The sequence below is a fragment of the Notechis scutatus genome, chromosome 1 (genome assembly GCF_049901735.1).
Source record: "Notechis scutatus isolate UNSWTSFEM ecotype Mainland chromosome 1, rNotScu1.2, whole genome shotgun sequence".
In the NCBI taxonomy this organism is placed as follows: domain Eukaryota; kingdom Metazoa; phylum Chordata; class Lepidosauria; order Squamata; family Elapidae; genus Notechis; species Notechis scutatus.
The window spans coordinates 252,175,782-252,203,600 of record NC_142009.1 but is presented as its reverse complement, the minus strand read 5'-3'; the positions used below and the strand labels follow the sequence as shown (position 1 = coordinate 252,203,600).

At 36.8% G+C, this 27,819-nt stretch overlaps 1 protein-coding gene and 1 long non-coding RNA gene across 4 annotated transcripts in view; both read right to left on the bottom strand.

Moving 5' to 3' along the window:
* The window catches only part of LOC148133326 (uncharacterized), a 43,326-nt gene extending 25,412 nt beyond the window's left edge, over positions 1-17,914 (bottom strand). Inside the window, exons 1-3 of the long non-coding RNA XR_015746678.1 lie at positions 17,192-17,914; positions 15,982-16,107; positions 14,804-14,907 (exon numbers count right to left, since the gene is read on the bottom strand). This is a non-coding gene — a long non-coding RNA (uncharacterized LOC148133326). The remainder of the gene's footprint in view (positions 1-14,803; positions 14,908-15,981; positions 16,108-17,191) is intronic.
* A 2,277-nt stretch (positions 17,915-20,191) lies between these two features.
* On the bottom strand, positions 20,192-26,550 carry KCNA4 (potassium voltage-gated channel subfamily A member 4). 3 transcript variants are annotated; one of them, XM_087951072.1, is made up of 2 exons: positions 25,005-26,550; positions 20,192-23,884 (listed from the first exon to the last, which is right to left on the bottom strand). In XM_087951072.1, exon 2 carries the CDS (start codon positions 23,097-23,099, stop codon positions 21,108-21,110), a length of 1,992 nt encoding a protein of 663 aa, XP_087807198.1. In that variant the 5' UTR covers positions 23,100-23,884; positions 25,005-26,550; the 3' UTR covers positions 20,192-21,107. The 3 variants fall into 3 exon arrangements, with proteins under 3 accessions (XP_087807198.1, XP_087807199.1, XP_087807200.1); XM_087951073.1 differs by having other exon boundaries at positions 25,390-26,550; XM_087951074.1 differs by lacking the exon at positions 25,005-26,550 and adding an exon at positions 24,599-24,802.
* Positions 26,551-27,819: the final 1,269 nt, after the last annotated feature.

Genomic DNA, 27,819 nt, shown 5'->3' with positions numbered 1-27,819 from the left:
ATAATATTCTTTAATCAGGATTTCAAGGATTCTACTAGCAGAATAAAAAAGAAGTGAATCCTTTATATAAGTTAAGAACTCTTATCAAATCTAAATCTAACATGAAACATGATAGTCTGGTTGAGCCAAATTCAGAACACAATCCTAAATTTAGATGACCCACAATAAGCTTGAGCTGGACTTTTAGAGAATCAAGTAACTAGAGCCTACAGCTGGCCATAATTTGATTTAAAGGAAATGGAAAATCTCTTATTAGACATCTCCCTTGTCTACCTTCATTATACACTGGAACATGTAAGTACATTTGATCATAGAGATAAATAAATAATTACCTAGAAGACCATTCTAAACACAAGTAACATGAGGAGCTCAAAGAATAATGAATAAATAAATCTTTCCTAGTTTTCCTAGAAACTGGCTAATCATAAAGGTATTTAAAGTCAATGCTCATTTCAGCCTGTGGGTTCAGGTGTCAGAAAGGGATATAACTAGGTTATATTCCATCATCTTTTTCTGCTTCCCATTGAGATAAACATTGTTTTCTAAATGTGCAGAGTATCAGTTAGAAAGTATTCTAATGTGGCTGACTAGAATCCATATTGCTGTAATGAAATAATTAGCCACCACATTCTCTTAAGCACAACAGAAATCCATGCAAATTACTGCTCAGCTCAACAATATACTGATCACAATCAGTGTCTCTATCTTAGCCCATGGCCTAAATCATTGCCGTTTTCATTACTCTAATATCATTGCAGTGGGGAATCCCTATTGGGTAGGGTCACAAAAAATGCTGTAATCCAAAATTCTATTGATTTCTATTTCTGTGTAAGATGTCAAAATCCATGTATGCAAATATTTTTACTTTTACAAAAGAAAATCTGAAAGCTCTACATAAGCAGAAGTTGATTAAGGTCATTTCTTTTTACCTTTGCATGAATACCCTATATAAGACATTTAATGTTATTTCTATTATTCCATAACTGTCTAGAATAGTGTTTCTCAACCTTGGCAACTTTAAGATGTGGGCACTACAATTCTCAGAATTCCCTAAGCAGCATGACTGGCTGGTGGATTCTGGGATTTGAAGTCCACACATCTTAAATCCTCCAAGGTTGAGAAACACTGGTCTAGAATATACTGTATATATGGGAAACAGGGAAAACCTTAAAAATTATGCATCCCAAAAATAAAAAGCAACTCTTGTTTCCAAATGCATATAACACACTATCCAGTATATATCCAGTCAAATTTTAAATCCAATGGGTCCTTTACCCATACTTCCCGCTAATATGTTCTAGTTTGATGCCCTTTCCTTTCTGTCAGAGAATGTTTACATTCTTGCACTCCTGATTAGAATATCTAAGAACCTTCAATCTCAGAGACCTGAGAAATGTAGACTTTTACCATGAAGACAGCATGTATGTATATGTATCTATGTGTATGTATGTATATGAATGTATGTATGTGCATGTGCAATCCATTGTCTGAGGAAGTTTTCTTTGATGAACTGGACAATGCTACATCATGAGTCATTTACCTCTAGATTCCTGAATTAACCAAGGCATTAACTAGACAGCCTACAAAGATGAGGGAGCCAGTTTGGTGCAGTAGTCAAGGCACCACATGCAAGATTCCGATACCATGAGTTGTAGCTCTACCTTGGGCACAAAGCTAGCAGGATGTCCTTGGGCAAGTCTCTCTCTCCCTCCCTCTCTCTCTCTCTCTCTGTCTTAGGAAAGAGGCAGTGACAACTACTTAAAAAAAAAACTTGCCCAGAAAACTGCAGAGACTAATCCAGGAAGTTGCCAAGAGTCAACACTGACTCAAAGCATACCTCACCCCTGCCATAAGGAACAGCTGTAATGCTATATGGAAAAAAATGCTCTGCTCAGAAAAAATAAAGGTAAAGTTTTTCCCATCTAGTCGTGTCCGGCTTGGCAGTGGTCATCTCTATTTCTTCACCGAGGGAGCCAATGTTGTCCGAAGACATTTCCATGGTCCCATGGCCAGCATGACTATATACCGAAGGACACAGAATGCTGTTAACCAAAGTGGTACCTATTTATTTACTCACATTTGCATGCTTTCAAATTTCTAGGTGGGCAGGAGCTGTGGCAGGGATGGGAGCTCACCCTGTCACACAATTCTCAAATCTCAGTCCTGGGCTATCAGCTTTCCACCTGACAAGCTCAGTGTCTTTAACCACTGAGCCATTGTGCTCCAGTATATGGGTATACTGAATGTAAAGGAAAGTCTGAATTCACATGACTACATATAGCTTAAAAGAACTTGTTCCATCATAGGGGCCTCCAGGTTAATTGGGACTGCCCTTCCCAAAATTCCAAGCATATGTCACTAGCTGAACATTTTAGCCCCCTTCCAAATATATTTAAATAAACTAAATTGGAGAATAGTGGCATGAGTTAGTCTGCCAAAACTATTTTTTAATATTATTATATATTTCTTATCTCATGTGGATTACTTAGATTTTTCCACTGGGAGAGGCATAAATAATTCTTCTCCCCTCCCACACATGCACACACATTCAGCTACAGTTATTAGCAATGACTCTTAACACAGAACGAATAACTTCATCAAGAAAGGGCTTGGGAAAAAAGGCATTTCCATTTCAAAGTGCTCTAGCAATTTGTTTTCTATATTAAGGATACATTACTCATCATTAAAGGTTATTCATTAAATACAGTTATGCAACTGGTGTGGGAGAGAGAATCAGTTTTATGATTTACACCTTTATAATAAGCGAGTTAAAAGTGTCACATTTTCTTCAAGCTTTGCAAAAATGTTTATATACTTTGAAAACCTTAGTACCTGGCAATAAACAAAGGTCAAAGTAAAATATTCCCCTCTTCCACTGCATTTGTTCTTCAAATGTTAAATGAAAAACTACGAAACAAAAAGCAAAAATAAAACAATATTACTATAAATGGGTTGAAAAGGGAATGAAAAATGGCTGTTCAGAATTTGGTTAACGTGGAGAAAGCATGATGGCAAAGATGGATAGTTCATTTGAGCTGAAAGAACCGGAGAGCAAAAAAAATTCAAAAGCCACTAAATGACATTTGAGTTAGAATTCTATTTCTTTGTTCTACCTAATAATTCTCTGGATTTTGGCAGTCCAGATTTGGTCTTCCTATTGCCAACTCCCAATTTCATCAACTGTGAAATTCTCAACTTCTCAAAATCAATCACCATGATTAACATCCTTCCTTCAAACTAGTACACTGTTCAAAATGTAGGTTAACAATTGTATTTTTACCCACAATTATGAGAACAGAAATATGTGGAACTGTGCATTGAGCATCATTTATATATTTAGTTTTGTTCATTTTAGCTTTTGGTAATCACTGAAAATGGCTACAAAATTTGTCAACCACCTTTCAAATTTAGACCAAGTTCAAAAACTTAGTAGAATATGTGTGATAGCCTGATGCAAACACACCTGCCAGAATTTCCATGTGAACATGGCCTTATGATTATCAAGGAAAATGATGAGTGCAACTATGCAAAGTTTTTATTTTTTAATTAATGTGGGAAGGAAAGGGAAGGGAAGGGAAGCACTCAATAGCTACAGTTTATGTAATAATTCATTTATTTCCTTATTTCATATATTAAAAAAATAAATGAAAATCCAGGATGGATAACTTTTTTTGAAGGCAACAAAAAAAGCAACCTCAAGGTAAGATCAATTGACTCTGACATACTATAGAATTAAGGCATTTAAAATTCTGAAGCATTCATGGCTCATAGTACATTTTTCTGAGAATTCTGGAAGTTATTTCATTATATCTGGAGAAGACGAAATTGCAGAAGACTAGTTTAAATTGTTAAGCCAGATGACAACTGGAATAAGTGTCTCATGGACCAACTAAGCTAGTCCTTGTTAAGACAAAATATATGAAAAGGCATGATTTAGATTAATTTAGAAAATGATTTACAGTACTGTTTCAAGACTGAGCCTCAGGCTTATATATGTTAGCTTCCATTTTGCATTTGAGTCTATGAAAGAGAAGACTGTTCCTGCAGATTATTTGCTTCAAATTGAGAAATTACAAACTCCACTTAGTTATCAAGCCATTTCACTAGGATATTAATAAATAAGTTCAATGCTTATTATACAATATTTACTTTTCTTTATTTCTTTTTAGTTGACATTAACCAAAGCTCGATCTGTCTGAGACCTGTGTTGATAAAGTAATTATTAAAAAATAAACATTAAATATGAACTTGCCTGAAAATGCATGAAAAAACAAAAATGTAAGTTATGGAATTTTAAATCTCATTACTAATTACATCTTACATTTATACAATCCTTGTATAAATATGCCACTAGGCATACACTTAAAGGAAGCTAGAAGAATAACCTAGTTGCCCTCAAATAGCGAGATGGGTATGTAAATTTAATAGTAAATAAAAATAAATTTTAAAAAGACTTACTGGGGTTAAAAAGTGGAAAAAGTTGTTGTCTTATAGTCTTTCTGTACAGATCTCACTAAAGTTATCCAATACATTGTAAATGACTAACAAATATTTAAAAAGGAGTGTGGCACAAATGGTTCTTAAATTTATTAGGTATCATAAGCAGCAGCAAGTTTACAGAGTGGATTATTTATCAGATAGCTATTGGGTTAATTATTATTAAACATTTAGAAGGAACTTTATCATAGACATCTGGGAAGAAGGGGAGTACAAGGGGGTATGATAAGTGAAATATGTATGTATGTATGTATGTATGTATGTATGTATGTATGTTCATACACCACATAATATGTTTGCATTCAAAAGTCTGATGCAAGTACAGAAGTCCCTCTGTGAGGGAGATGGAAAGTTTCTGAATTTCACTGAAGAAGGAAGGAAGGAAGGAAGGGAGGGAGGAAGGGAGGAAGATTGGGTTTGTGTTGTGACATTTATCATTTTTACATCGTTATAGTTTGTATCACATTCATATACATTTTATGACATGCTTCCAAGTAAATTCCACTAACTCAACAAAATTAATTTTGAAGAGACTTGGATAAAATTTCACTCTCAGACTGTTATTCTAAACATAAGCAATAGGAAATTAATTCCAACAAACTTAATGGTTTTAGGACTTAAGTAAATATGCACAGGATTTTGCTCCATGTTGCTGAGTACAATCTCCATCTCCAATTGGATAACTTCACAGAAATGTGAGTGTAGATATATTCTCCATTTTTGTAAATTGTTCTTTTTAAAAAAATATATATCTGTCTATGTATACATACACACAAAAGTGTTCAATAATCTAAAATCTTTTTAAAAAGAGATTTTGTAATAAATACTTCAATGTCTAGTCATCTTCCTAAGGTATAAAATGCAATATACCATAAAAGCCTCAAGGTTGACATCCCTCTATGTCAGAGGTGTCAAACTCAAGGCCCGGGGGCCAGATCTGGCCAGCGGGGGTGATTAGATCTGGCCCGCAGGGCCACCCTGGGAACGGCGAAAAACTGGCCTGCGGTGCCTTCTGCCAGCGAAAACAGAACTCGAGTGGGCTGCACACAGCCCTCTTGAGCTCTGTTTTCATTGCAGAGGGTTACCTACAGGAGGCGTTGCAGCCAAAACGGAGCTCAGGAGCCTGTTTTCTCTGGCAAAGGGCTCGGGCCACCACAGGCACCCCTGACACGAGTGATGTCGAGCTGACCACACCCACTCTGGGCACGCCCACTCTGGCCCTCCAAGGTAAAAATACAATCCTGATGCGGCCTTCAATGAAATCGAGTTTGACACCCCTGCTCTATGTGGTTGGAAAGGGTAATTACCATATTTACTCAATTAAATGAAGCCTCCACAGTAAAGCAATTAATATTATTAATTCATATTTCTGGGATTTCATGCAATCTGCTGCACTGACTGAGGATCTGCCCACATAACTGGCTTATTTGCATGGCAGCTGTGAGATGAAATCATGTTTAGTACAAAACACACGTCAATATTTGCCGAATTAGACAAATGTTAAGAGAATAAGATTCTTGGTGGGTTCATTTCCCCAATTGTACAAAAAAGGTTTAGAAAACTTTAAAATCCAGGCAGGCTGCAATGACCCAATGACATCAATATCATGTTGCTTTAGAAGCATGCAATTAAACAAAGGAATTTTCCATAAGCTACAGGATAAGTTCCTTCAATTTTTTTTCTTTGGCCAAGAGCAAGCATTAAACGGAGGTAAAAGCTATTTTGTATAAACACTTACCCTTAAGCAAGAGAATGTAGCATTAACCCAATTGCCAAATGGGTTTATGATAAAATCAGCTGCAAAATTTTTAAAAAATCTCTATATGATCATAAGACAACCAAAAAAAAACACAACCCCAACGGTAAGAGCACATCAAACTTCAAATCATTTCTGCATGTTTACTGCAGAGATGTCTGTTGCCAAAAAAAACCAGAAGTCAATACTACTATAGATTACAATATTTAAGTTATATTGATTACTGTTATGACTTGGTGACATTATCACTGGATTAGCAAAATGACAATTATGTAACATGTAGCACCACAAAGAGAATTCTCATCGGTATCCTGAATCTGAACCTACAAGCTGTAGTCAAATTAAAGTAACCTGGTCAAAACGAAAGACTCCAAGGAGTACTACTCAAGTTTGATCTTCATAAAAATATTCATGCTAATTTAGACTATCAGATCTAGGCTGCAAAAATCAAACCAATTTAAGAATCAATAATTGGAAAGGTAAGGTTGATCCCTGCTCTACTTCATTCTGGTATAACAAGGATGGTCACAAGATATGATCAAAAAATATACAATACACATAAAAATTGGGTGGCACTTCGATTCTACCATCAGTCACAATTTTGACTTTTTGATAGTACACTGTGAAGTACACTGGAGAGCAGAATGACATAGAAGGTACTGATATTCTGAAATGGATTGCATCACACTAGGTGATGTTAAAAAATCCATTGAGAAGCTGATAAAACAATGTTCAGAGAATTTTAATCTCTGAGATGCTGTGTTAGTGTTTGTAAAATGTTGGCATTACTGAAATACAATCATATAGTCCAAAGCAATGTAGTCTTTTCTAAAACATTAGTATTATTGATTTCAGTGCATTGATAACTCCTGAGATAGACTCATTGCAAGACCAAAAGGGAAAAATCGGTCAAAACCAATTTATCAGAAACAAGGCATTATTTATAGTTTCAATGTTTAAAAATCATTATGGCTATGGCTAAAAAACTAAGTGGAATAATTTGAAAGACTGGAGGCTAAAACATATAAAGAATGGTTGGTGGAATTGGTATGCCTAGTTTAATGAAAAGAAGGACTAGGAGTGACATGGAGTTACCCATGTTCCGTATCTAAGGGGTTGCCATAAAGAACAGGGAGTCAACCTATTCTCCAAAGCACCTGAAGACAGGACAAGAAGCAATGGATGGTAACTAATCAAGGAGAGAAGCAACCTACAACTAAGGAGAAATTTCCTGACAGAGCAATCAATCAGTGGAACAACTTGCCTTCAGACGTTTGGATGTTCCAACACTGGAAGTTTAAAGAAGAGATTGGAAAACCATTTATCTGAAATGGTTTAAGGTTTTCTGCCTGAACAGGAGGTTGGACTACAAGACCTCCAAGATCCCTTCCAACTTATTCTGTTATTCTGTTAATATGTTGAGGTCTGCTGAAATGAAAACAAGCTTCCAGGAATATTCACAAAAGTGTATATCTACCTTCAAATATTAAACCTATAGTATTTGGATACTGAAAGTCAGAACTGCTGTTTTCTAGTACTATTTTACATATTTCAGTCAGCACTCAAGTTTTCCAAATTCCTTTCTAAAGAAAAGAGTATTTTTGTGAAATTTCATGTCTGGAGTGTGATGTCTTGCACATTTCTCTGAGCTGAGCAATAGAAACAATTTGTCTTGAAAATTGAACTTTTCTTCATTAGCTGCGTTGAAGCAGAGGCCAAAGAGCCAACTATTTGAGATGCTTTCATTTTGACTTCTACACTAAGCAAGGGCTTGGACGATGCCTTAGATTAGAGGTGCCAAACTCACGTTGTCACAGCAGCATCACATGACTTATTGGGGCTCTTTTCCCCTTCACTAAACCGGGCATGGGTGTTACCAGGGCATGATGGATCTGGTCCATGGGCCAGGAGTTTAACAGCCCTGCCTTAGATGATCTCTTCCAATTCTATGATTCCCTGGTTTTCACTCATCAAAATATCCTGAAACTATAGGCTTTCCCCAATGTGCCTTGTAATAAATGTGCATGGTCACAATCAACATGGCATTCATTTTCTCAAAGTATCATACTACACTCTCAGCATTTGTCCAATAACCCCAGAAGGTTGAACTGTGGAGACAGTGTACATAGATAAATCTAATACAAGGTGTTTTCAATTGCCATTCACACAGTGGTCAAACATGATGCAGTATAGGGCTTAGCAATGCAGCAACACCAGAGACTAGCCATACTGCAGCTAAGCAACTACATTCAGAAAAAAACCCCAAGCAAATTTAAAACAGTCCAATAAGCAGAATTTTTAATTAAGTTTCCAAAGGACACTATTGTATCTTTTGATTCCTTTTAGGTAAGTTGAATGACACTGAACACAAACATATCACTCAATGCCATCTTAATAACTAGCAAACAAGTGAGCTGAGCCGTTTTGTTGAAAATAGTATCTGCAGGTGAGACAAAGAGGTTTAAGTTCTTTAGTTTATGAAAGGTCAAGTCTTAGAAATGTAAACCCAGGGAGGCTGCATTTCATGGAACACAGAAGCATAATGAACTGATCAACGTGAGCAAAAAGGAACACAATCTGATCTGTGGTTGAAGATGATTCTTAATTCAGCAGTCTCTGACAAATACATTCATTATAACGTTTGGCTTTACCTTCTTCAAAATGCTATCATCTCCTTCTCAGCTAAATTCCTGGATATAATAATTAAATTAGAAATATTTGCTACCTTATACATAACATAATCCGGAATTTCCAATATGGCACTCAATGTGCTCAGCGGTACCTTCTTTGGTGCCCATCAGCCTCTTATTCCCTATTCCACTTTAGAGATTTTTAAAAATGCATTCACAATGTAGAAAGGAACTGACATGTTGAAAAGCGAAACACCAGCTTTCAAAATTGTATTTATTCCCAAATGCCCTTGGATGACACAGAACTATAAATGCATTTTAGGGAGAAAATGCTGACTGATTGGGAATTTCTGATATAAGTTGTGTGTGTGTGTGTGTCTGTGTGTCTCTGTGTGTCTGTGTTTATACAGAGTCTACCAAAAGCCAGGCTTCATAGATAATTTATGATATAAGTTCAATTAAATGTTTGAATTGGTTGCCATTTTAATCCTTCCTTACTTGAACATTTCTAAATACAGTAACATTCTCTCTGAAAAAAGTAATTGATAAACATATTGTGATTAATCTATCAGGCCTGACTTTTAATACATACTGAGTGTGGATGTGAGAGTTTGTGTAGATATGTATGTCGATATGTCTCTCCATGCATCTATCCTAGTTTGGAGCATAACAGATCATACAGGAATCCCTTGTTCCTGTGTTTGCCATTCCAGAGTAACAATATTTGGTGGAGTAGAGTCCATAGTATCTACCACCACCCACAGAAAAATTGGCCAGGGGTTTATTTGTATTTTTAAAACACTTTTCTTTTCAAATTGTTTAAGAAAACAATACATGCCACAGTTAAGCAGGTTTTAAGACTAATTGTGATCTGCCTGTAAAAACAGCTACCAGATTCACTCCAGAAAAAGCATCATTTCATTTCAACACAGACCAAATATATTCTTCTCTAGTCATTAAAAAAAAAACCAGTTCCACCACATTTGGCAAAGTGTCTGAAAAAAGAATGGTTTCTATATTGAGATCACACATGGAAAACATTGCATTGTAACCTGTAAACTAATTTCTCCCGTCAAGCTGTTTAAAGCAATTCGCAAAAAAAGAAAGAAGATTCAAACATAGATTCTGAATAATCAGGTTTACTGCAAATGAAAAAGGCTTCAGCTACCAAATTTAGAAACTAAAATCTTCATTCTCATTAATCAGGGACTTTGTTCAGGTGAGGCTTCCTTGTTGCTTTTGTTCCTTTTTCTAACAGCTTGTTGAGGTAATGCAGAATGTGCTAAATACTTATTTTATACCACAAAAATGTTCTCGCTCTGTAATGTTTTGAAAATATCCATTTCTGTTCCTACACTTAGAAAATTCCTCACATTCCCATAGCAAGGAAATTTTAAGCAGACCTATACTTATCCATCAGCTAGGCATCAGTCTTTTTTTTTTTTACATGCCTAAAACTACTGCCAGTCTCTGGTCAAGTGCTTAACTAAATCTCCTACAGCTTTTATCTTTCATTCAGCTAATTTCATCCAATAGCCAGAGAGGGAGAGAGAACGGGAAGGGAGGGGGGGCGAGAAAGAGGGGGGAGGGAAGGAGAGAGAGAGAGCACCTGTGTTACCTAGTTTATTGACTATAAACTTTCCATGTCTCAACAAAAATTTTTTTTTAATTCTGTGATATGTCAGAATATACAAAACAGCATGGAAAACAATAAAAATGCGTTCTTTTGTTTTGAATGTGGAACAATTCAAACAATCATTTTAGTTCAGACATTTTCCAACTTAGAACATTTTGCAACCCTTTAGTTTGTGCTTCATTTGAGCTATGATTTTAAATAAATTCCTGCATTCTGTTTTTGTTTCTCCTGCTAAGAATTGAAGCACTCTTTTTGGATAGAAAAACAAAACGGAACACAAATAATGGAACATTTCACATGGTTATTGTTATTTGTAACTAGTGCTAGGAATAAATCTAGTTAATGAAAGAATAAAAGATATAATAAACTATCAGATCTGGTGCCTTTTTATTATTATTAAATGTTGTCAAAGATCCAATACTCAATTACATTTAGCGATGCTGGAATAATGCTGCCAGCTGACAGAATATGGCTAGTGAGAGTTCTGTTACAGAAGCCAAACATGATGTACTATTATTTCTATTGTGATGGACTAGCAACACTGCTTAGAGGCAGGATACCAGCTTAAATGAGTTCTGGATTCAGAATCTAATCTCCATAGGTAAAGGTAAAGGCTCACACATATGTGCTAGTTATTTCCGGCTCTAGGGGGCGGTGCTCATCTCTGTTACAAAACCGAAGAGTCAGCGCTGTCCGAAGACTTCTCCATGATCATGTGGCCGGCATGACTAAATGCTGAAGGCGCACAGAACGCTGTTACCTTCCCTATTTTTATACTTGCATTTTTTATATGATTTCGAACTGCTAGGTTGGCAGAAGCTGGGCTAAGTAACGGGAGCTCACTCCGTTACGTAGTGCTAGGAATTCGAACTGCTGACCTTTCTGATTGACATCTTAGCCACTGAGCCACTGTATCCCCTAATCTCCATAGATAAGACCAAAACCTTTTTCAAAAACGAAGAGTTGCTGCCACTTAAAGTAAGCAATTCTATATTTCCTTGCTTATCACAGCATCCCATTTTTTTTTCCTACAAAGAAAAACTCAGTCAAAAGAAAAGAGAAGGATTCTATCTCAGATCTCCTGTTCAGTAATAGTGTATACAGAATCCCACATGTGCTAAACAGATCATTAATGCTACCAACGTGCCTACTAACATCAATCACCATGACGGTTGAATATTTTGTAAGCCAAAAAATGCCACTAGTTTTGTGGCATAGATGCCACTAGTTAGGAGAGCCTGAATTACAGCCTTTGATGTGCATAGTCCTATCATTAATTATTACCACAACTCCTGACCATCCACTACTAGCTGTATACTAATGTACTCAAAACACTAATCTCAAAAATAATACACACAGAGAGACACATAAACACACATAAAAAGCCAGTTTCTAGTACATTTTTTTTCTCCTAGTATATTTTCTTTATGAAGTTCCACTTTCCTCTTTATGTCCTCAGTGTCAATAATAGTTGAGTCAGTCAACAGATCAAATGATGATTCAGTTTGATTATTGAATTGGATTGGATTATATCAGTGGGCAGTCTGCCTTTTTATTTAGAATTTGCTTATTAAATTAATCATCCATTTATCTACTTTAAAACAGAGAATTCATTCAGTTTGAACTAATGGAGAATATAGGAGATGATAAAGTCATTCAATCAAGAACTGTGTGAAGTCAGCTTTTGCTGCCATGAGACAAAATGGGCTCATCTTAATTTTGCCTGGGAGAGATGATGGTATGTTTAAACAAAACAATGAACAGGCTTCCACAGTAGACTCTAATTATATTTATGAACTATTATGTGGCAATACTGAACAAAACTACTTGAATCAAAGTATTTAATGCAAAGCACTTGAATCAAAACTATTACTGCAATCAACAAGATTCGCTTCTGAGTACAGTAAACAAGATTAGTTAAGTCTACATAACAAATTTACTATAGCATGATCTTCCCAAAATAGTAATTTCCTGTTAGATGCATATAGAAGACTGGGAAGGGAGAGAGCATATTTTCACAAGTGCAAATATTGTGCAGGTTTAAGTCAGCAAAGAGATAACTGGACCCTGATAAATTGAATGAAATGCTGAAGACATCATTCATAACCAACATTTCCAAGCTTTTGTCATTCATTATTTGCAAAGTTTCCAAGTACAAATTGTAGCATTTGTGAACCATGATAATTTATCTCCAGGCAACAGAAGCCTCCTGTTTTGCCTTGTGGTACATTATTGCACTGCTCCAAATTGCAACAAATCATCAGGAACTTTCACAATTACATAAGTCTTGACACAAACACGCTTACAAAAAAAGGACAAAAGAGTGCCAAAAAATTACCAAAATAAAATATTAAAATTGGCCCAAAGAAAGGTGTTTATCAAGGCAATTCTGAACAGTTAAGCAAAGACGAGCTAATTTCTTCATCATTTCACACATTTGTCTCAAATATTTCAATACCTACAGTGACATTTCAAATATTTTTTTTAGAAAGGGCTCCATCTAGCTTCTTTTCACTGAAGATTTTCTTTTGCTTAATAAAGAAGGTAGGGTTAGCCAATTCATGGAATGCAGTAATAATGTCAAAAGCTGTCCTGATGATACATTGTCTATGGTTCCTAACTTAAAGGCAATCCATCTTCTGTAGAGGGTGTCCTTCAACAAGACTGAACTTCATCAATTCTAATCAACATGACCAAAAGCAAGGGACTATGAGAGTTGTGGTCTTGAATTTATTGAGGCCATTATGTTGCCCATGACTAATTTATTGCCCTTTATTCTCCCTACTAGAAACTGCCTCATGTTCACATTAATCCATTTCAATTTCCTTCTGAATCTAGCATCACAAGATGATTTTTACTCTTTGGCTTGATTTCCTGTCTTCACCATTTCAGTACTTTCCTCCACAACCATTTCTGGCAGCTAAAACCAACAGCAGCTGTAATGTTTAAGCACACTCATACCAATTATGGAAAATTTTCACACAACCATTAAATGACAGGCGCTGACATCAAAATGATTCAGGAGAACTAGATAGTATTGCTACTAAAATGATCAGCAGTTCTGTAAAGGCAATTTCAGTAGCATTTTTAAATAATTATAATGTTGAATGTAAGCTATTCTAAATAAAAATTAAATGAGCAGGAAGAAGGACAATCATTAGAAACTAGTTGTAGCAAAAATGATTAGTGTGGAATTGTAGAGATGAATTGCAGAGGCATTTGTGGAATGAACTTTAGTAGACCAGAATCTATTTATTCAGATACAGGCTGAAAACTAATGTAAAAAGACAATCTTATAATAATTGTGGTGCTGCTTGTCATGTTCTCTCATCTCCAGTCTTCTTTCTTTCATGCACTAAATGAATTGAAAAGGATAAAAAATGCAATCCAGAGAGGTGGTAGATGGAGAAGTAAAAAAATACTGTCATAAACAAAAGCACTAGAATATTAGTTAGATACTATTAGCAGTATGACTCTTTTTACATAATTAGATTTCCTGAAGAAAATCTTTACTGTATAGAGAACTGTTAGATGAGGAAAATAGTTGCTTTCCATACAAAATCTTGTTTGTGTATATAAACTGCTGCATATAACAGCCTCTATTGTACTGTGGCTTGAAATTTTTAGCCTTGTCCCACCGATGTATATTTAATTGTAATAATGTCTAGAAATAATCAACAGAAATAAATGGATGCGACCTTAAATCCTCAGTTACTATATAATGCCTAAAATACAAATTTTGAAATGAGGAAGGTCTATTGAGAGAATAATATTTGTCTTGCAATTCAGCTCATAATAAACTATGGCAATCCATAGTCTTTAATTATGTAACCAGACACCTTCATAAATTCAGTTTACACTACATATTTTTATGACTACAGATATTTGCATCTCACATTTCATAAGTGCAAAAAGAGGGAGGTGGGGAATGGGGACAATCAAACAAGATAATAGTCCTTGGCATTTTTAATCCCAAGTCTGTATTTACAAAATATTGTATTTAAATTCTGCCTTTCTATGCAGAATTGCTATAGCACTCTTCAAAGTTCAGATAGGCTACTATCTGCGTTTTTAGCATCTTGAGCTCCTTTTGCTTTCAATAAGGAATAAGATAGTCCCAGTCAGAATAAAAACTGTGGAAAGCATAAAATTAAACCCTAATTCTACTAGGAACTCATTTGTAGGATTTGTGATTTCATCTGTACATGCATTTACAAATGACACCACCTTTCTAGAACTTCAAGCAAGTACATCATTTCATTTGATCAAGAAAATGAAAAGTACCTTTAGTTTAAATCACTTGTCCATTGCACGTTTCATTAAGTTTTGCTTCTCTGTATTGATGGATAACTGTTACTGATCAATTGACATTCTGATTTCATCAGAAGCTATATCGTTGTGAAAACAAACAAACAAAATCAGGAAATTATATTGAACTTTTTTGCAAATTAGGTTTTGTTATAAGCCACCTAATAGTATATGGAGAATTCCTATGTTTGCATCATGGTCATGGCTGCCATCTTAACCATTTGAGCCTGTAATATTGTTATTAAACTGTTAAGTTTAATAGGATTATACTTTTGTACATGTATCATTCCATTTTCTTCAACAGAACTATCATTTTGCAAACAAAACAAGACAAAGCCCTTGTAATGTAAACTAAAATTAAAATTTGACAGTCCGGAAATCCTGTTCCTATAATATACTAAACCATAATGAGAAGTGAAGAAAAGAAACATCAAAATCTATAGGCACAATGCAACTAAAAATATCTAGGTTGCAATTCTAAACTTTTTCTACAAAGCCAGTGCAAGGATCTAAAATAAACAATAAAATAAGGGAGAGCAATCTGGAAGGTTGAAAGAGATAGAGTTATTGGAATTATTGGAGAATTTAAATAATGCTTTAATGTATTGGAACTTCTCCTGAAACTTTCTTCCAGTGGACTTTTCTATCAAGAATAGCATGTTTCACAAAATCCCCATCTTTCTGTTCAGAAACGATTCCCTGGAATTTAGCTGCACTAAATCCTCAGAAAAATAGGAATAATATTGTTGTTGATTAGAATTGATGAAGTTCAAAAGTAGGGCTTACTTTTGAGGAAAAAGAAATAAGATTGTACCATTGTACAATCATCCTCCATCCATAGAGAAATACAGAAAAAAATAAAATTTATGATTTTAATATTTCCCTCTCATCCATTTTACTTGGATTTCAATCTAAATCACTGTTGCTTTGAACTGTTGCACCCTGGCTGAATTATGGCCCGTTTCCCCCCTTCTCTTCCTTGTTCCTTTCCCTAGCCCTACTATCATCAAAATAAAAAAGTGATTTCTAATATAAGAAAGCTTCTTTAAAATGCTATTGTGCCATCACCCAAAATCGTAAAGACTGCTTGTGTTTATTGAAAATTATGAACATACGTATAAAAAACAAAACAACGAAGCCAATATTCCACTTACCTACATTTCTTCAACCAGAATGCTTTACCAGATTTTGAACAGAAACTCAACAGATTTCAATTTCTGTAATTGTTAGGCAGCAATTTCTAGTGAAGACTCTGTAGGAAAAAACCCTCATGGCATATTCTAATTTTAGAAAAGAGTTAAAAATAATAGTTAATGCAAGCAAGTAAATACACAGTGCTTTCCTTACTTTTCTCTGTAATGAACATGTAATTAAAAATAGTGAGTAAAGCTAAGCAATTTATTTTTATTTCTAATTTTCAGCTATCAACATTTTCATTACTGTTATCCTATAAAGAATATGGAATTCATATTGTGCAGAGAATATTGCATAGAGTGCAGAGAAGAGCAACAAACATGATTAGGGGACTGGAGGCTAAAACATATGAAGAACAGTTGCAGGAACTGGGTATGTCTAGTTTAATGAAAAGAAGGACTAGGGGAGACATGATAGCAGTGTTCCAATATCTCGGGGCTGCCACAAAGAAGAGGGAGTCAAGCTATTCCCCAAAGCAGCTGAGGCCAGGACAAGAAGCAATGGGTGGAAACTAATCAAGGAGAGGAGCAACTTAGATCAAGGAGAAATTTTCTGGCAGTTAGAACAATTAATCAGTGGAACAACTTGCCTCCAGAAGTTGTGAATACTCCAATACTGGAAGTTTTTAAAAAGATGTTGGATAACCATTTGTCTGGAGTGGTGTAGGGTTTCCTGCCTAAGCAGGGGGTTGGAGTAGAAGACTTCCAAGGTCCCTTCCAACTCTGTTATTCTATTCATGATTCTGGGGGTTGTTTGTTTGCGGGGAGGCTTGGGGCTGCTTTTTCTCAGTGCCAAGTAAAGAAATATTATTTTTATGCATTGTTAATCATAGATGTTATTTCAAACATTGTGCAAAGCCTTAAACTTGTTCTCTAATCCATAGCATTTAGAAGATTTCTTTCTGCTTCTCTCTACAAGCACATTACACTGTTTAGCATCCTTCTTGCTATTATCTTCAAGCAATTTCCCCCAAATGGTCTGTATTTACCAATCACTTTCAATGTTTCACAGTAATGCTGTTGCACTTAAATCTCTACCATGCCTCCCAACTAAAACTTCTTGTATTGCTTGTTGTATTCAAACACAAGTAGGAGAATACCTTATAAGATATTTCAGAGAATTTGGCAAAGTAATCTGCTGGAAATCATATTGAATCCATATTATGCTTACCCTCGGCAGCCATTTTTGATAGGCAATGGTAATTCTGAAATTCAAGAAATTATCTGAAACAAAGGACCTGGTATCAGGTAATGGAAACCTAGAATAAAGCAGTATAGAATAGTCTAGGAGTAATTTTTGAATTCAATCTTTGAACTGTTAGAAAACCAATCCTTGAATCTTTTGTTCTGTTTAATAATGTTCAGAATGATGCCTATCATTTCTGTTTAGCATAAGTGGAAAATTGCTTGCTTCAGGATCAGTATAAAGCAGAATAGCAGTTACTCTATGCTAATTGTTGAACTTAGATCAATCACTATCTTTTAGGCTAACTCATCTAGCAGCATTTTTCAGGCTTTTGCAAAGATTTAGTGAGATGCTATCATATATGCACATAGGCATCTGTTCCTAACCACAAGATATCAGAATAGCAAAAAACATCTCACTGTACAAACTCTTCCCTTTAGTACTTGCATACACAAGTATATAAGGAGTGGAGTTTTTATCATTTTACTCATTTGATTACTTGACAGCCCCGGGATGCATGTGCAATGCATACATATTTAAAGTCTTGAAGGAAATATTAGGTACAAATAATATCTCTAAAACACGAGAACCAAAAATAACTTTGTTTCCTACCATTTTCAGAAACTTTCCAAACTCTGTACTACTAAAGCTATTCTAAAAAAAATATAAACAAAAGATATCTGCATTTACCTTGTTGACTATCTCAGATTTTTTACTCTTCTAACATTTGACTTATCTGTTACCTTGAAGAGATAATTCATTAGCTAATCTATAGCTTATACTAGCTGCAGAAATGCCTCCTAAAAGTACCTTCAGCATCGTGGTATAGGAATAATTCAAACCAACTTGCCTCCTTTTTTTAAATATTGCCCAGAGTTGTTGCGATATTGTTCCCAAAACCTGCCAGGCAGCTCAAAATTCTTAACATAATGCAAAAAGGAGTGAAACTACTCAATGTAAAATTGTTAGGTAATTGTTAACTACATATTATATGCTAAATTACTACATTAAATCTTTGGCATGTGCCACCTCCTACTCAAAAGGCTGGAGCAGTGAGTAGATTGAGGGGGAGGGCATCTGTTCTCCAGCTTTCTTACTTACATCTCCAAAACAGGATGAGACATTTTGCTAAAAACAATTAGGCTAAAATAAGGACAAGCAGTTTCCCTTCTGAAAGCACATTTTGCCTGCATTCTGTTCCCAAAATTTTCTTTTCACAGTTATCTTCTGTGAACATGGGTATTCTTTTCTAAATATTACTAATTTTACAGCTCTACTCAATGTTCAATGTTATTTGTGTTCAGCAGTGAATACTGGCTGGTGGGCAGATAGTATTTCATTTGTTAACAGTATTAAACGGTGCATTAGCTATAGGAGGTTTCTGGCAATTGTTGGCATAGAAAGGTATATCATTTGTCAAAAAGTTTAAGATGATAAATTGGTGGTGACTAGTTATCATATGTACTATTGTTTGATAGAGAATAATATGGGATAAAATTTTGAAATCCCACAACTGGTCTCAGTCAAAAACTATAAACATTTCTTAAAAACTGAAATTCTACACTGGGTAAAATTTTTCGCATTCCAGAATTTAAATTAAATAGATGTAGAGTTTTGTGGGTATCTAAATCCCATCATTAATCACAATGCATTAGCTTCAAGCAATTATCAAAGTAGAACGATGTAGGAAATTTTTATAAAGCTACAGTCACTTTGTACAGCTGAACTGTGACAGTTAGTTAAATGGGAGAATACTAGAAGATCCAAATATTATAGTTTATATTGTGAAACTGAAGAAACATTCCAGAGAAAAAGAGAAATGATTACCAAGACATTGTCAAAAGATGCTGAGCTTTCCTACAGCATTCTTCAAAAAAGAAAAACATATTCCAGCAGGTATCACTTAACAGTTATAATTCTGTTGAAAAATAAGACATTACATCCCACTCTTATTCAAAATAATGGATGAATCTGATCAATCATCTACACATTATTTTTAAAAAATAATGGAACATAATCCTCTTGAGTTTCTCCCTCTCTAATACAACGAAACTTTATTTATTTTCAGTTTAAAATTTCAATAATTTTCTTGTCCAAACCATATTTTTCTAATCTGATTGGACTATAGCTCCAACTTTCTTCCCATTGTAGCTTGAAAGTCTAGACATCATATTGCAAAACATTTGTCCAAAACACACATTTCTGTTCTGTTCTGTTCAAGTGATTTATAAAGAAACTTCTTCTCACTATGATCTGTCCAGACCTCAGTGTTGTTTTATTAGTAAAAAGTTATTTGCATAATTCAGAATTTTGCAATGTTTTCACCAGACTCGTATTGTTCATATCATTTATTCTGGATTAACAACTGCCCGCAGAAGCAAGTATGTTTAAAAACACTTTTTAAATCACCAAATCTATTTTTGATAGCTAGCTAGCTCCTGGAGTTTATAAGGATCTGGTACAAAAAAGCCGTGGCACTGATCCAAATGTAATACCAGATGAGTATCTACATAATTTGTTTAATGCCCAGGTTTTAATTATGTCATTTGCAAAACTAACATTTTTGTGTCTTACATTCTATTTCAACACATTGAACTATATGCTTCCATTAGAAAATTTCAAACTAGCATATTTGCAAGTTAGGTAAGCCCATTATTGTACTGGTTTAACAACATTACTCTTTTCCATTACCCAGAAATATTTAACTAGTGTTGATATGTATAAATAACATAAAACACATTATTTATATTCTCATGTCTTTGATCCTGTGAAATTGTTTCTGCATTGAATACACTTTGCATTACCTATGGCTACTGCTATGTTTGATTATATACCCTGTTCATCCAATCCAAATGGCACACAGATACGCACATACATTGCCTACTTATCATGAATAGATGTTTCTACTGTATCCCTCAGACTAAAGGAGGGGTGATTGGTTGATTGGTAGATTGAAGATTTGAAAAAGACTTATTTAGGAGGAGAAATGATTATAAAATTTTACTTCACAATCTTTTTTTTCCAGATAACAGATATTCATAATTAAAAGACTCATGGAATTCATGAAAAGTTAGCCGCTTAGCCAAACAGTATTACACAAAGAATAATACAAGAAAATAAAGATGTGGGATTCACGCTTCCAATGATTGTCATTGAACATTAGTAAACATTCACAGTATGAAGTCTGTCATAAATTCTCCAGCATATAAAGTAGTGCAAAAAAGCAATCCAGTCACTTTTTCACTGCATCCAGAACATGTTAAATGATTTCCTTACTTGATTCATCCACATATTACTTTACAATTGCTTCAAGGTCTCAAAAGACTGTTATAAAAATAAACCATTTCTGGGGCTCAATAGCATCTTCAACAATTGAATATCCATTTTTTTTAAAAAAATCAATCCATCTTTAAGCAAATTAAGGTTAAATTTGGACTTTTCATAGAATAAATCTCCCCACAAAATTATTAGCATTTTAAAAATCAAGACTATGGAATCCACTGGATTATGGTAGCTGTTTTTAAAGCATTAACAAATGAATACATGGCTACTGAATGTCATTGTTTCTTACATAGTAAATACCTTGAAATGCTAACTTTTACCAGTGGGCAGCAAGTGAGGCAGGTAAACACAACCTCCTTAAAAATAAAATTGTCTCCCTCATGTGCAAAACACTTGCATTCTAGTAAAAATATAATCTTTGAAACAACTTCATGTAAATCCCCCTTCACAAGGTATATCATTTACTTGATACATAACACAAGTTTACTAATGCTTTGTAATTCATGTTTAACCAGCAAGCGGCATATTCCTATCTGCTTGTTTAAACACCTGTTTGCATATTTCATTTTTTTTAACCATTGCACATTTCGATGCATAAATTCGTTGGAAACGCACAAAGCTAAACATCTGTTTCCACAGATTTTGCATTTGTACAGTTCTGCTTTGTGGTATCTTTCCCATTTCCTGTAACCTGGCCCTTTTTCTCCTTTATACAAAGAGATTCCTTAACCCCTTCCTCCATCTCTAGATACTCTGATTTGACCTCAGTGGAAGAAAATGATGAACTTCGGAATTTCTTGAGTATTGTTGGGAGATAAGGGCAGCTGACTGCATTTTGTGACAACTGGGTCTGTTCTTCATTATCAGTTTCTCTGTGGTAAAAATAGTTAAAGTTAGAGACAATCACTGGCACTGGTAATGCAATGGTCAGCACACCTGCAATGGCACACAGGGACCCAACAATCTTCCCACCTACTGTTATGGGTTTCATGTCCCCATAACCAACCGTAGTCATGGTCACCACAGCCCACCAGAAGGCATCTGGGATGCTCTGGAAATGGGTGGTAGACTCATCCGCTTCTGCAAAATAAACAGCGCTTGAAAACAAAATTACTCCAATGAAAAGGAAGAAGATCAAGAGCCCCAGTTCCCTCATGCTGGCCCTGAGAGTGTGACCCAAGATCTGCAAACCCTTGGAATGTCTGGAAAGCTTGAAGATGCGGAACACCCTGACAAGACGAATGATCCTTAGGATGGCAAAAGACATGGCCTGTTGACCATTACTGCCCTGTTGTTGGGCCAAATCTGTACCCAGGGTGATGAAGTAAGGCAAAATGGAAACAATGTCTATGATGTTCATAATGTTCTTGAAGAAAACTGCTTTGCTGGGGCACGCAAAGAAGCGCACTGTAAACTCAAAGGAGAACCAAATTATGCAGACAGTCTCAACGATGAAGAAGGGATCATTGAAAACTGTAAGCCCTCCACCTTGCAGCTGAAGGGTTTCATTGACATTCTCCAAGTTCTGGGTCAAAATGAGCTCTTTTTCATCTCTAAACTCTGGCAAAGTTTCTAAGCAGAAAATGACAATGGAGATCAAGATGACCAACACGGAGACTATGGCAATAATTCGGGCTGGGCTGGAGCTCTCTGGGTACTCAAAGAGCAGCCACACTTGTTTTTTGAATTCATTTTCAGGCAAGACCCTGTCATCTTCTTCCTTGACAAAGCCTTCATCCTCCCTAAATTTGAGCATAGCCTCTTCCCCAAGTTCATAGAATTTCACTTCCTCACTGAAAATGTCAAACGGCACATTGACTGGCCTTTTCAGGCGTCCACCCGACTGATAGTAATATAAAATGGCATCAAAGCTGGGCCTGTTCCTGTCAAAGAAATACTCATTCCGGAGGGGATCAAAGTACCTGCCCCGTTTTGCTGGGTCCCCTAGCAATGTTTCTGGGAATTGAGCCAAAGTCTTCATTTGGGTTTCAAATCGTAGGCCAGATACATTGATCACAATCCTTTCACAGCACTCATACTCGCTATAACGCACTGAGTTGTAACCTCCAGGCCCCACACCATCTTCTGGAGGCTGCTCTGTAAATGAAAGCTCATCTTCTCCATCCTCGTTGTTGTAATAGAATATTCTTTCCTCACCTTCTTCATCTTCTCCATCCACATCCTCGTCTTCTTCCTCATCCTCATCCTCATCTTCACTCAAATCCTTGAGGATTTTCTCCTCTGAGCCACTGAGTAGTAGAAACTCAGAGCAAGGAAAAGAGGCACCAAACTCACGACCACCAAGACAATGGGTTGCTTTCCTCCTCTGCTTCCTTCTACTGCCTTGATAAAAGCCACTGTGTGATTCAGGCCCACCGTGAGATGATGAAGCCCCACGACTCTGCTCTTGATGGTAATGATGATGTGGACCACCTCCTCCTACAGAAGCCCCCGTTTCTATGGCCGCTGTTGCAGCTGCCACAGCTGCAGCTGCGGCTGCCCTAGACTGCGCTAATCTCTCTCTCTCTCTGGCCCTTGCTTGAGCTGCATACCCATAGGGCATGTGGCTGTTGCAGCCAGAGCTCTCGGCACTTACCATGGCTACCTCCATTTTGTATGCGTTAGTTTAGGAGACTCAGGAAGGAAAATAAATGTTTGTCTCAATAGTCATCACTTGGTGTTCTGCATGAAAACAGCGAAAGCACTGGGGTTTGGAAAACAATTTCTTGGAAGCATCGGCCTGTCATGTTCCCATATTTGCACATTTGCATATTGCTCAAACACAAGATTTCCATTGTCTGTTTATTGCCCAGAAGGCTTGACACAGATTAGAGAAAGGTGCTTGTCCAATTATAGCAAATAGTCCTCTGATGTAGCAAGGAAATAATCCTGGACCATATCCTTTTCCATTAGAGATTCTCCTACTTAAAGGATCTTTCAGTGATTTAGGGAAAATCCACAGAGACAAGTTCATGATTTTTTAGCGAACACTTTGAATCAAGAAAGCAGTGCACCTAAGTGAAGTACGAATGACAACTGTTCAATAAGGGGGGAAAAAGGAATCAGATCTTGAATTCCTCAGAACATCCAGTAGCTGGTATTTTCACTACTTTTCATATTTTTTTTTATATTTTCATATTGAATGTGCATCAATACATTATATAAAAAGTTCAAGGAACTTCTCATGTTCACTTTGTGAGGAGGTCTCAGTACACTCACTTTTCACAGTCCATCAACAAATGTTTTAAGCTCAGGAAAATATTACCCAGGCAGTAATGGTAGCAATTGTAGCAAGAGGAGGATGAGGAGAAGGCTGAAAATCCAATTCTATGTGCCCCATCTGAGGGAAGGGGTAAATCACCCTTCAGTTGTCCTCATGCAGGAGAAGCATTTAACCTGAAGCACACACATTAAAAAAGGAGGGGGAGGGGAAGAGAAACAGATGGGTCATAATCCAGAAATACAAATGATGCTGTCTTATATCTAAAGATCCAGATTTGCGTACTTGCAATAGTCATTATTCTCCATCTCTGTACACCCACTCACACTGCACACTCAATATTTCAGTGTACAACTATCTATAGATAGATAAAATTACCCCTCCCCCACAAAATATGCAGGCATATACACACCTACATCTCATTCTTTTATGTCAAGGACTGAGTCTTGAGTGCACATCTACACTGATTGCAATGTGCAGGTAACTCTGGATTACATAATATATGTGGGCTTAAGCTTGTTTATAACACAGGTATGAATGCCAAATAGGTACAGTGTAAGTACAAACATATCTAGATGCACTGTTTGATTCCACGCCAACATACACTGTTTTACACAGATTGCTTTATTTGCCTTGTGGAGAGATTTGACACGACATTTGACATCAAACATGTTGAATAAGAGTCATGTTATCTGTGTCTATATGGCTATGGCTCTCTCTCTATAATTTAGAATTATGACCATGGGCTGTTTACACCTAGGCAGAAAGATAGAGCCAGACAATTGCCATAGCTATAAGCAGATATATAATGTGGATAATAATTGTTTGCGTAAATGCTATACCACAAACTGTTAAGAACGCGTTCATATCAAACATTAACACAAAAATACCTAGCCACTGATGCCAGTTGCAGACTACGTATTTGAAGCACGAACGACAAAAACTGATCTTCGAAATACTTTCTAAAATCCATTCTTCCCCCGCCCCTTCCCTCTCTGTCGCTGAAAATGAACGAACGCAACCTTGATTGAAAAGGCAAATAAAGAGAAGTCTGAGAGAGAGAGAGAGAGAGCGTGTTGCACGAAGGGGAAGCCGGGGAGACGAGGCTTCAACCTGCGCACAGAAACATCCACACATTCAGACGCTTAGCCTTTCAAAGCATGCTTCGGAGACCACCTTCTTTGGAAAAGAAAAGAAAAAAAAGCCATAGCGCAGAGCAAAATCGACCCTCAGCATCACGCAAGGGGGAAATGGTGGAGGGGAAGGTGGGAGAGACAAACATTCCTGCCTACTTACCCTCCAGGGCAACGACAAAAAGGCGCTCGCGGATCGCAGAGAGTGAGGTGGGAAAGAGACGGGGGGTGAGGTCCCCGAACAACCTGTTTTCACAGGTGTAGCTTTCGGGGAGGGGCGAATAGTAAAGGCGGAGGAGCGGCGGTTTCTCTTCGCGTCTTTCCAAGGCGCCGCGAGAAATGCTTCCTGCCCGGCGATTCCGACCGTCGTTTCACAGGGATTTTGAATCGAGGGCAGAGATTCAACGACCGCTTCATTCGGCTTCGATCTTGCCAAAATTAGCCATCGGCGAAAGAAGAGAGAGAGAGAGAGACCCCGGATTCCAGCAGGAAACAGATGTAAGAGGAGGGAAGCGACAGGAGAAGCTGACAATGTGGCGCTGACTAACCAGATCGGAGATGCGCAGAGTGCCGCTGGCTGCTCTTTCGAAGCCCCGCCGTCGCGCCGAGCCGTTGTTGTAAATCGCCCCCCCTTTCAAAATAATTCTCTCGCCCCGAGGCCGAGAGGTTGTTGCTATTGACAAAAGAAACCGGCGCGGCGCTGCTTAGGGGGAGTACCCTCCCACCCGGAGCTCAAGGCGCGCTGAGCCGCTGCAGCCCGGCAGCTGAGGCAATTCCACCGTCCGAAGTCGCTCCCTGGAGTAAGCGGCGTCCACTTGTTGCTCTCGGCTCGGACCTTTAAAAAAAAAAAAGAATCCTTAATCCAACCACCTCCAGTTTCTTATTGGCCGCCCTCCTGGGAAAAGGAAACTCTTAACATAGTCGATCAGGGTTTGTTCTTGCTGAGCGCAGATCAATGAGTTCCACGTTCGGAGAAGTGATGGGGCAGCCGAGTTGTTGTGCGGTGCGCGCTCTCCCCCTCCCTCTGCCTTTCGCATCGCAGAATCCTCAATTATGTTTACCTATCCAACTGAAGGACAAACGGCCTGAGCCGGGTCTGATTTATTCCCTGGGTTTCTTAGCTCTCTAGGGGCCTCTAGTGGCAAACTATCTCATTGGTATTCACAGCCCATTAATCCTACCCTTTCTTTGGCATATAAACAACTTCTCTTCTTCCCCTCCCCCAAAAAAAAAAAACCCACAAACAACCTTGGTTCCAGTCTCTTCTCCTTTGCTATAAGTTCTTCAAGGGAAATTTCAATAATTATAGGTATTCTTATTTTAATAATTCCTGAATCATGCAGCTAATCCTCTTCCCGGATTATTAAAAAGTTGCGGACTTTTTAACAATCACTTGGTGGCAACAAAGAAATTGCCTCCCAAAAACCTTAGAACAATTTTGTACCATCTGATGGTTGTCTAGGCCTTTGCGCTCAAGTTTGGGCACCCTGCCCATTATTGTTCCTGAAGGCTTATGGAGGGAAAGGGAAATCAAAGTCATTCAGCCTCACTATACAGAACATCAGGATGGCATGTCTAGGTAGGGATGGAAAAACACAGCATATATTTCTGAAGAGATGATACCTGTCAATATCAACAATATTAAAAGACTTCATGTACCATGTGCCTGGAGTAATGATTCTTCTAATTCCCAGATTGTAATAATATCATAGCTGTCAAGACTACACAGGGACTACAGAAGAAAAAGAAAAACCAGTAAGGCTTCTTTCTTTTCTTGGATAATGTGTGATAGGAATATCTATTTATTTTTCCTTCGTCTTAATTGACCTAAACTATTTATGTATAAGGGTGATTTAGGGAGCAAATTACAAACAATAAAATAGAATAAAACAAACAAGCAACCATTAAGAAGTCTTATCTAACGTGGCAATTAGGAATGTATATAAGATGTCATTTAGAAGCTTGGGAGAAACACATTGTATCACTTGGCAGAGAAGGTAAGGCATTCAGCATAAGATCCATGGCTTCAAAAACCAGAGAGGGCAGTAAAGAATAGCACCTTCTTCAGCAGTTTTCTGGAAGAGCTTTTTTGGGTGAAGGCAGAGTGATCTCTTTCACAGCTCTCCATGCAAGGTATGAATGTTGCATGCGTGGTTAGGGAGGGCAAGTTATGGTCTGCCCCATCCTCGCCCCTGAGCCATCTTCTCTTTCTATATGTCTATGCACACCAAGAGAGGGATGGGGAGTAAAAGCTGTAGTGCTTTTTGGAACAAAAATTGACTTCCAAACCAATTTAAAGCAATATATGTTTATATGCTAAAATATGCAGTAGAAATAACTATAGTATGAATTTTATCCAAGTAACATGGAAACAGGATGGAGAAAAAGAGAGATCAGAGAGAGATAGACAGACAGACAGACAGATTGTGCCATCAAATTGTTGTTGACCATATATTTCATACAGATTTTCTCTATGATAATTTTCTTTAACCTGAATCTTTCAGGTCTTCCAATGGTGCATTCATCACTTTAACTGAGTACATCCACTTTGCTGCTGATCACCTTCTTCTTTTCTTTCTTTTCAACCTTTCCCAGCATTAGAGTCTTCTCCAGAGACCTAAGTAATGTCTCCAAAGTAGGAGAATTTGAACCAAGTCGTTTGTGCTTTGAGTGAGAAATCTTGATTAATTTCTTTTCATCCATTTATTTTCCTGGCTGTCCATGGTATACTCGTGAGTCTTTTCTAACCAAAGTTCAAAAGTGTCAATTTTTTTAAGCTTAGATGGATGTGTAATAGCACAACAACAATTTTCTTTTAATATGAATCTTCATTCTTTGATGGATTGCAGCCAAGTGTATGTTATGCTATTGTATAGGTCTGCTGCCTGAAGGAGAATTTGCTTTAATCTTTTGAAGTACTTACGGTACTTCATTTATCACTATCATAAGATCACCTTTCTACATTCCAAGAAACAGGT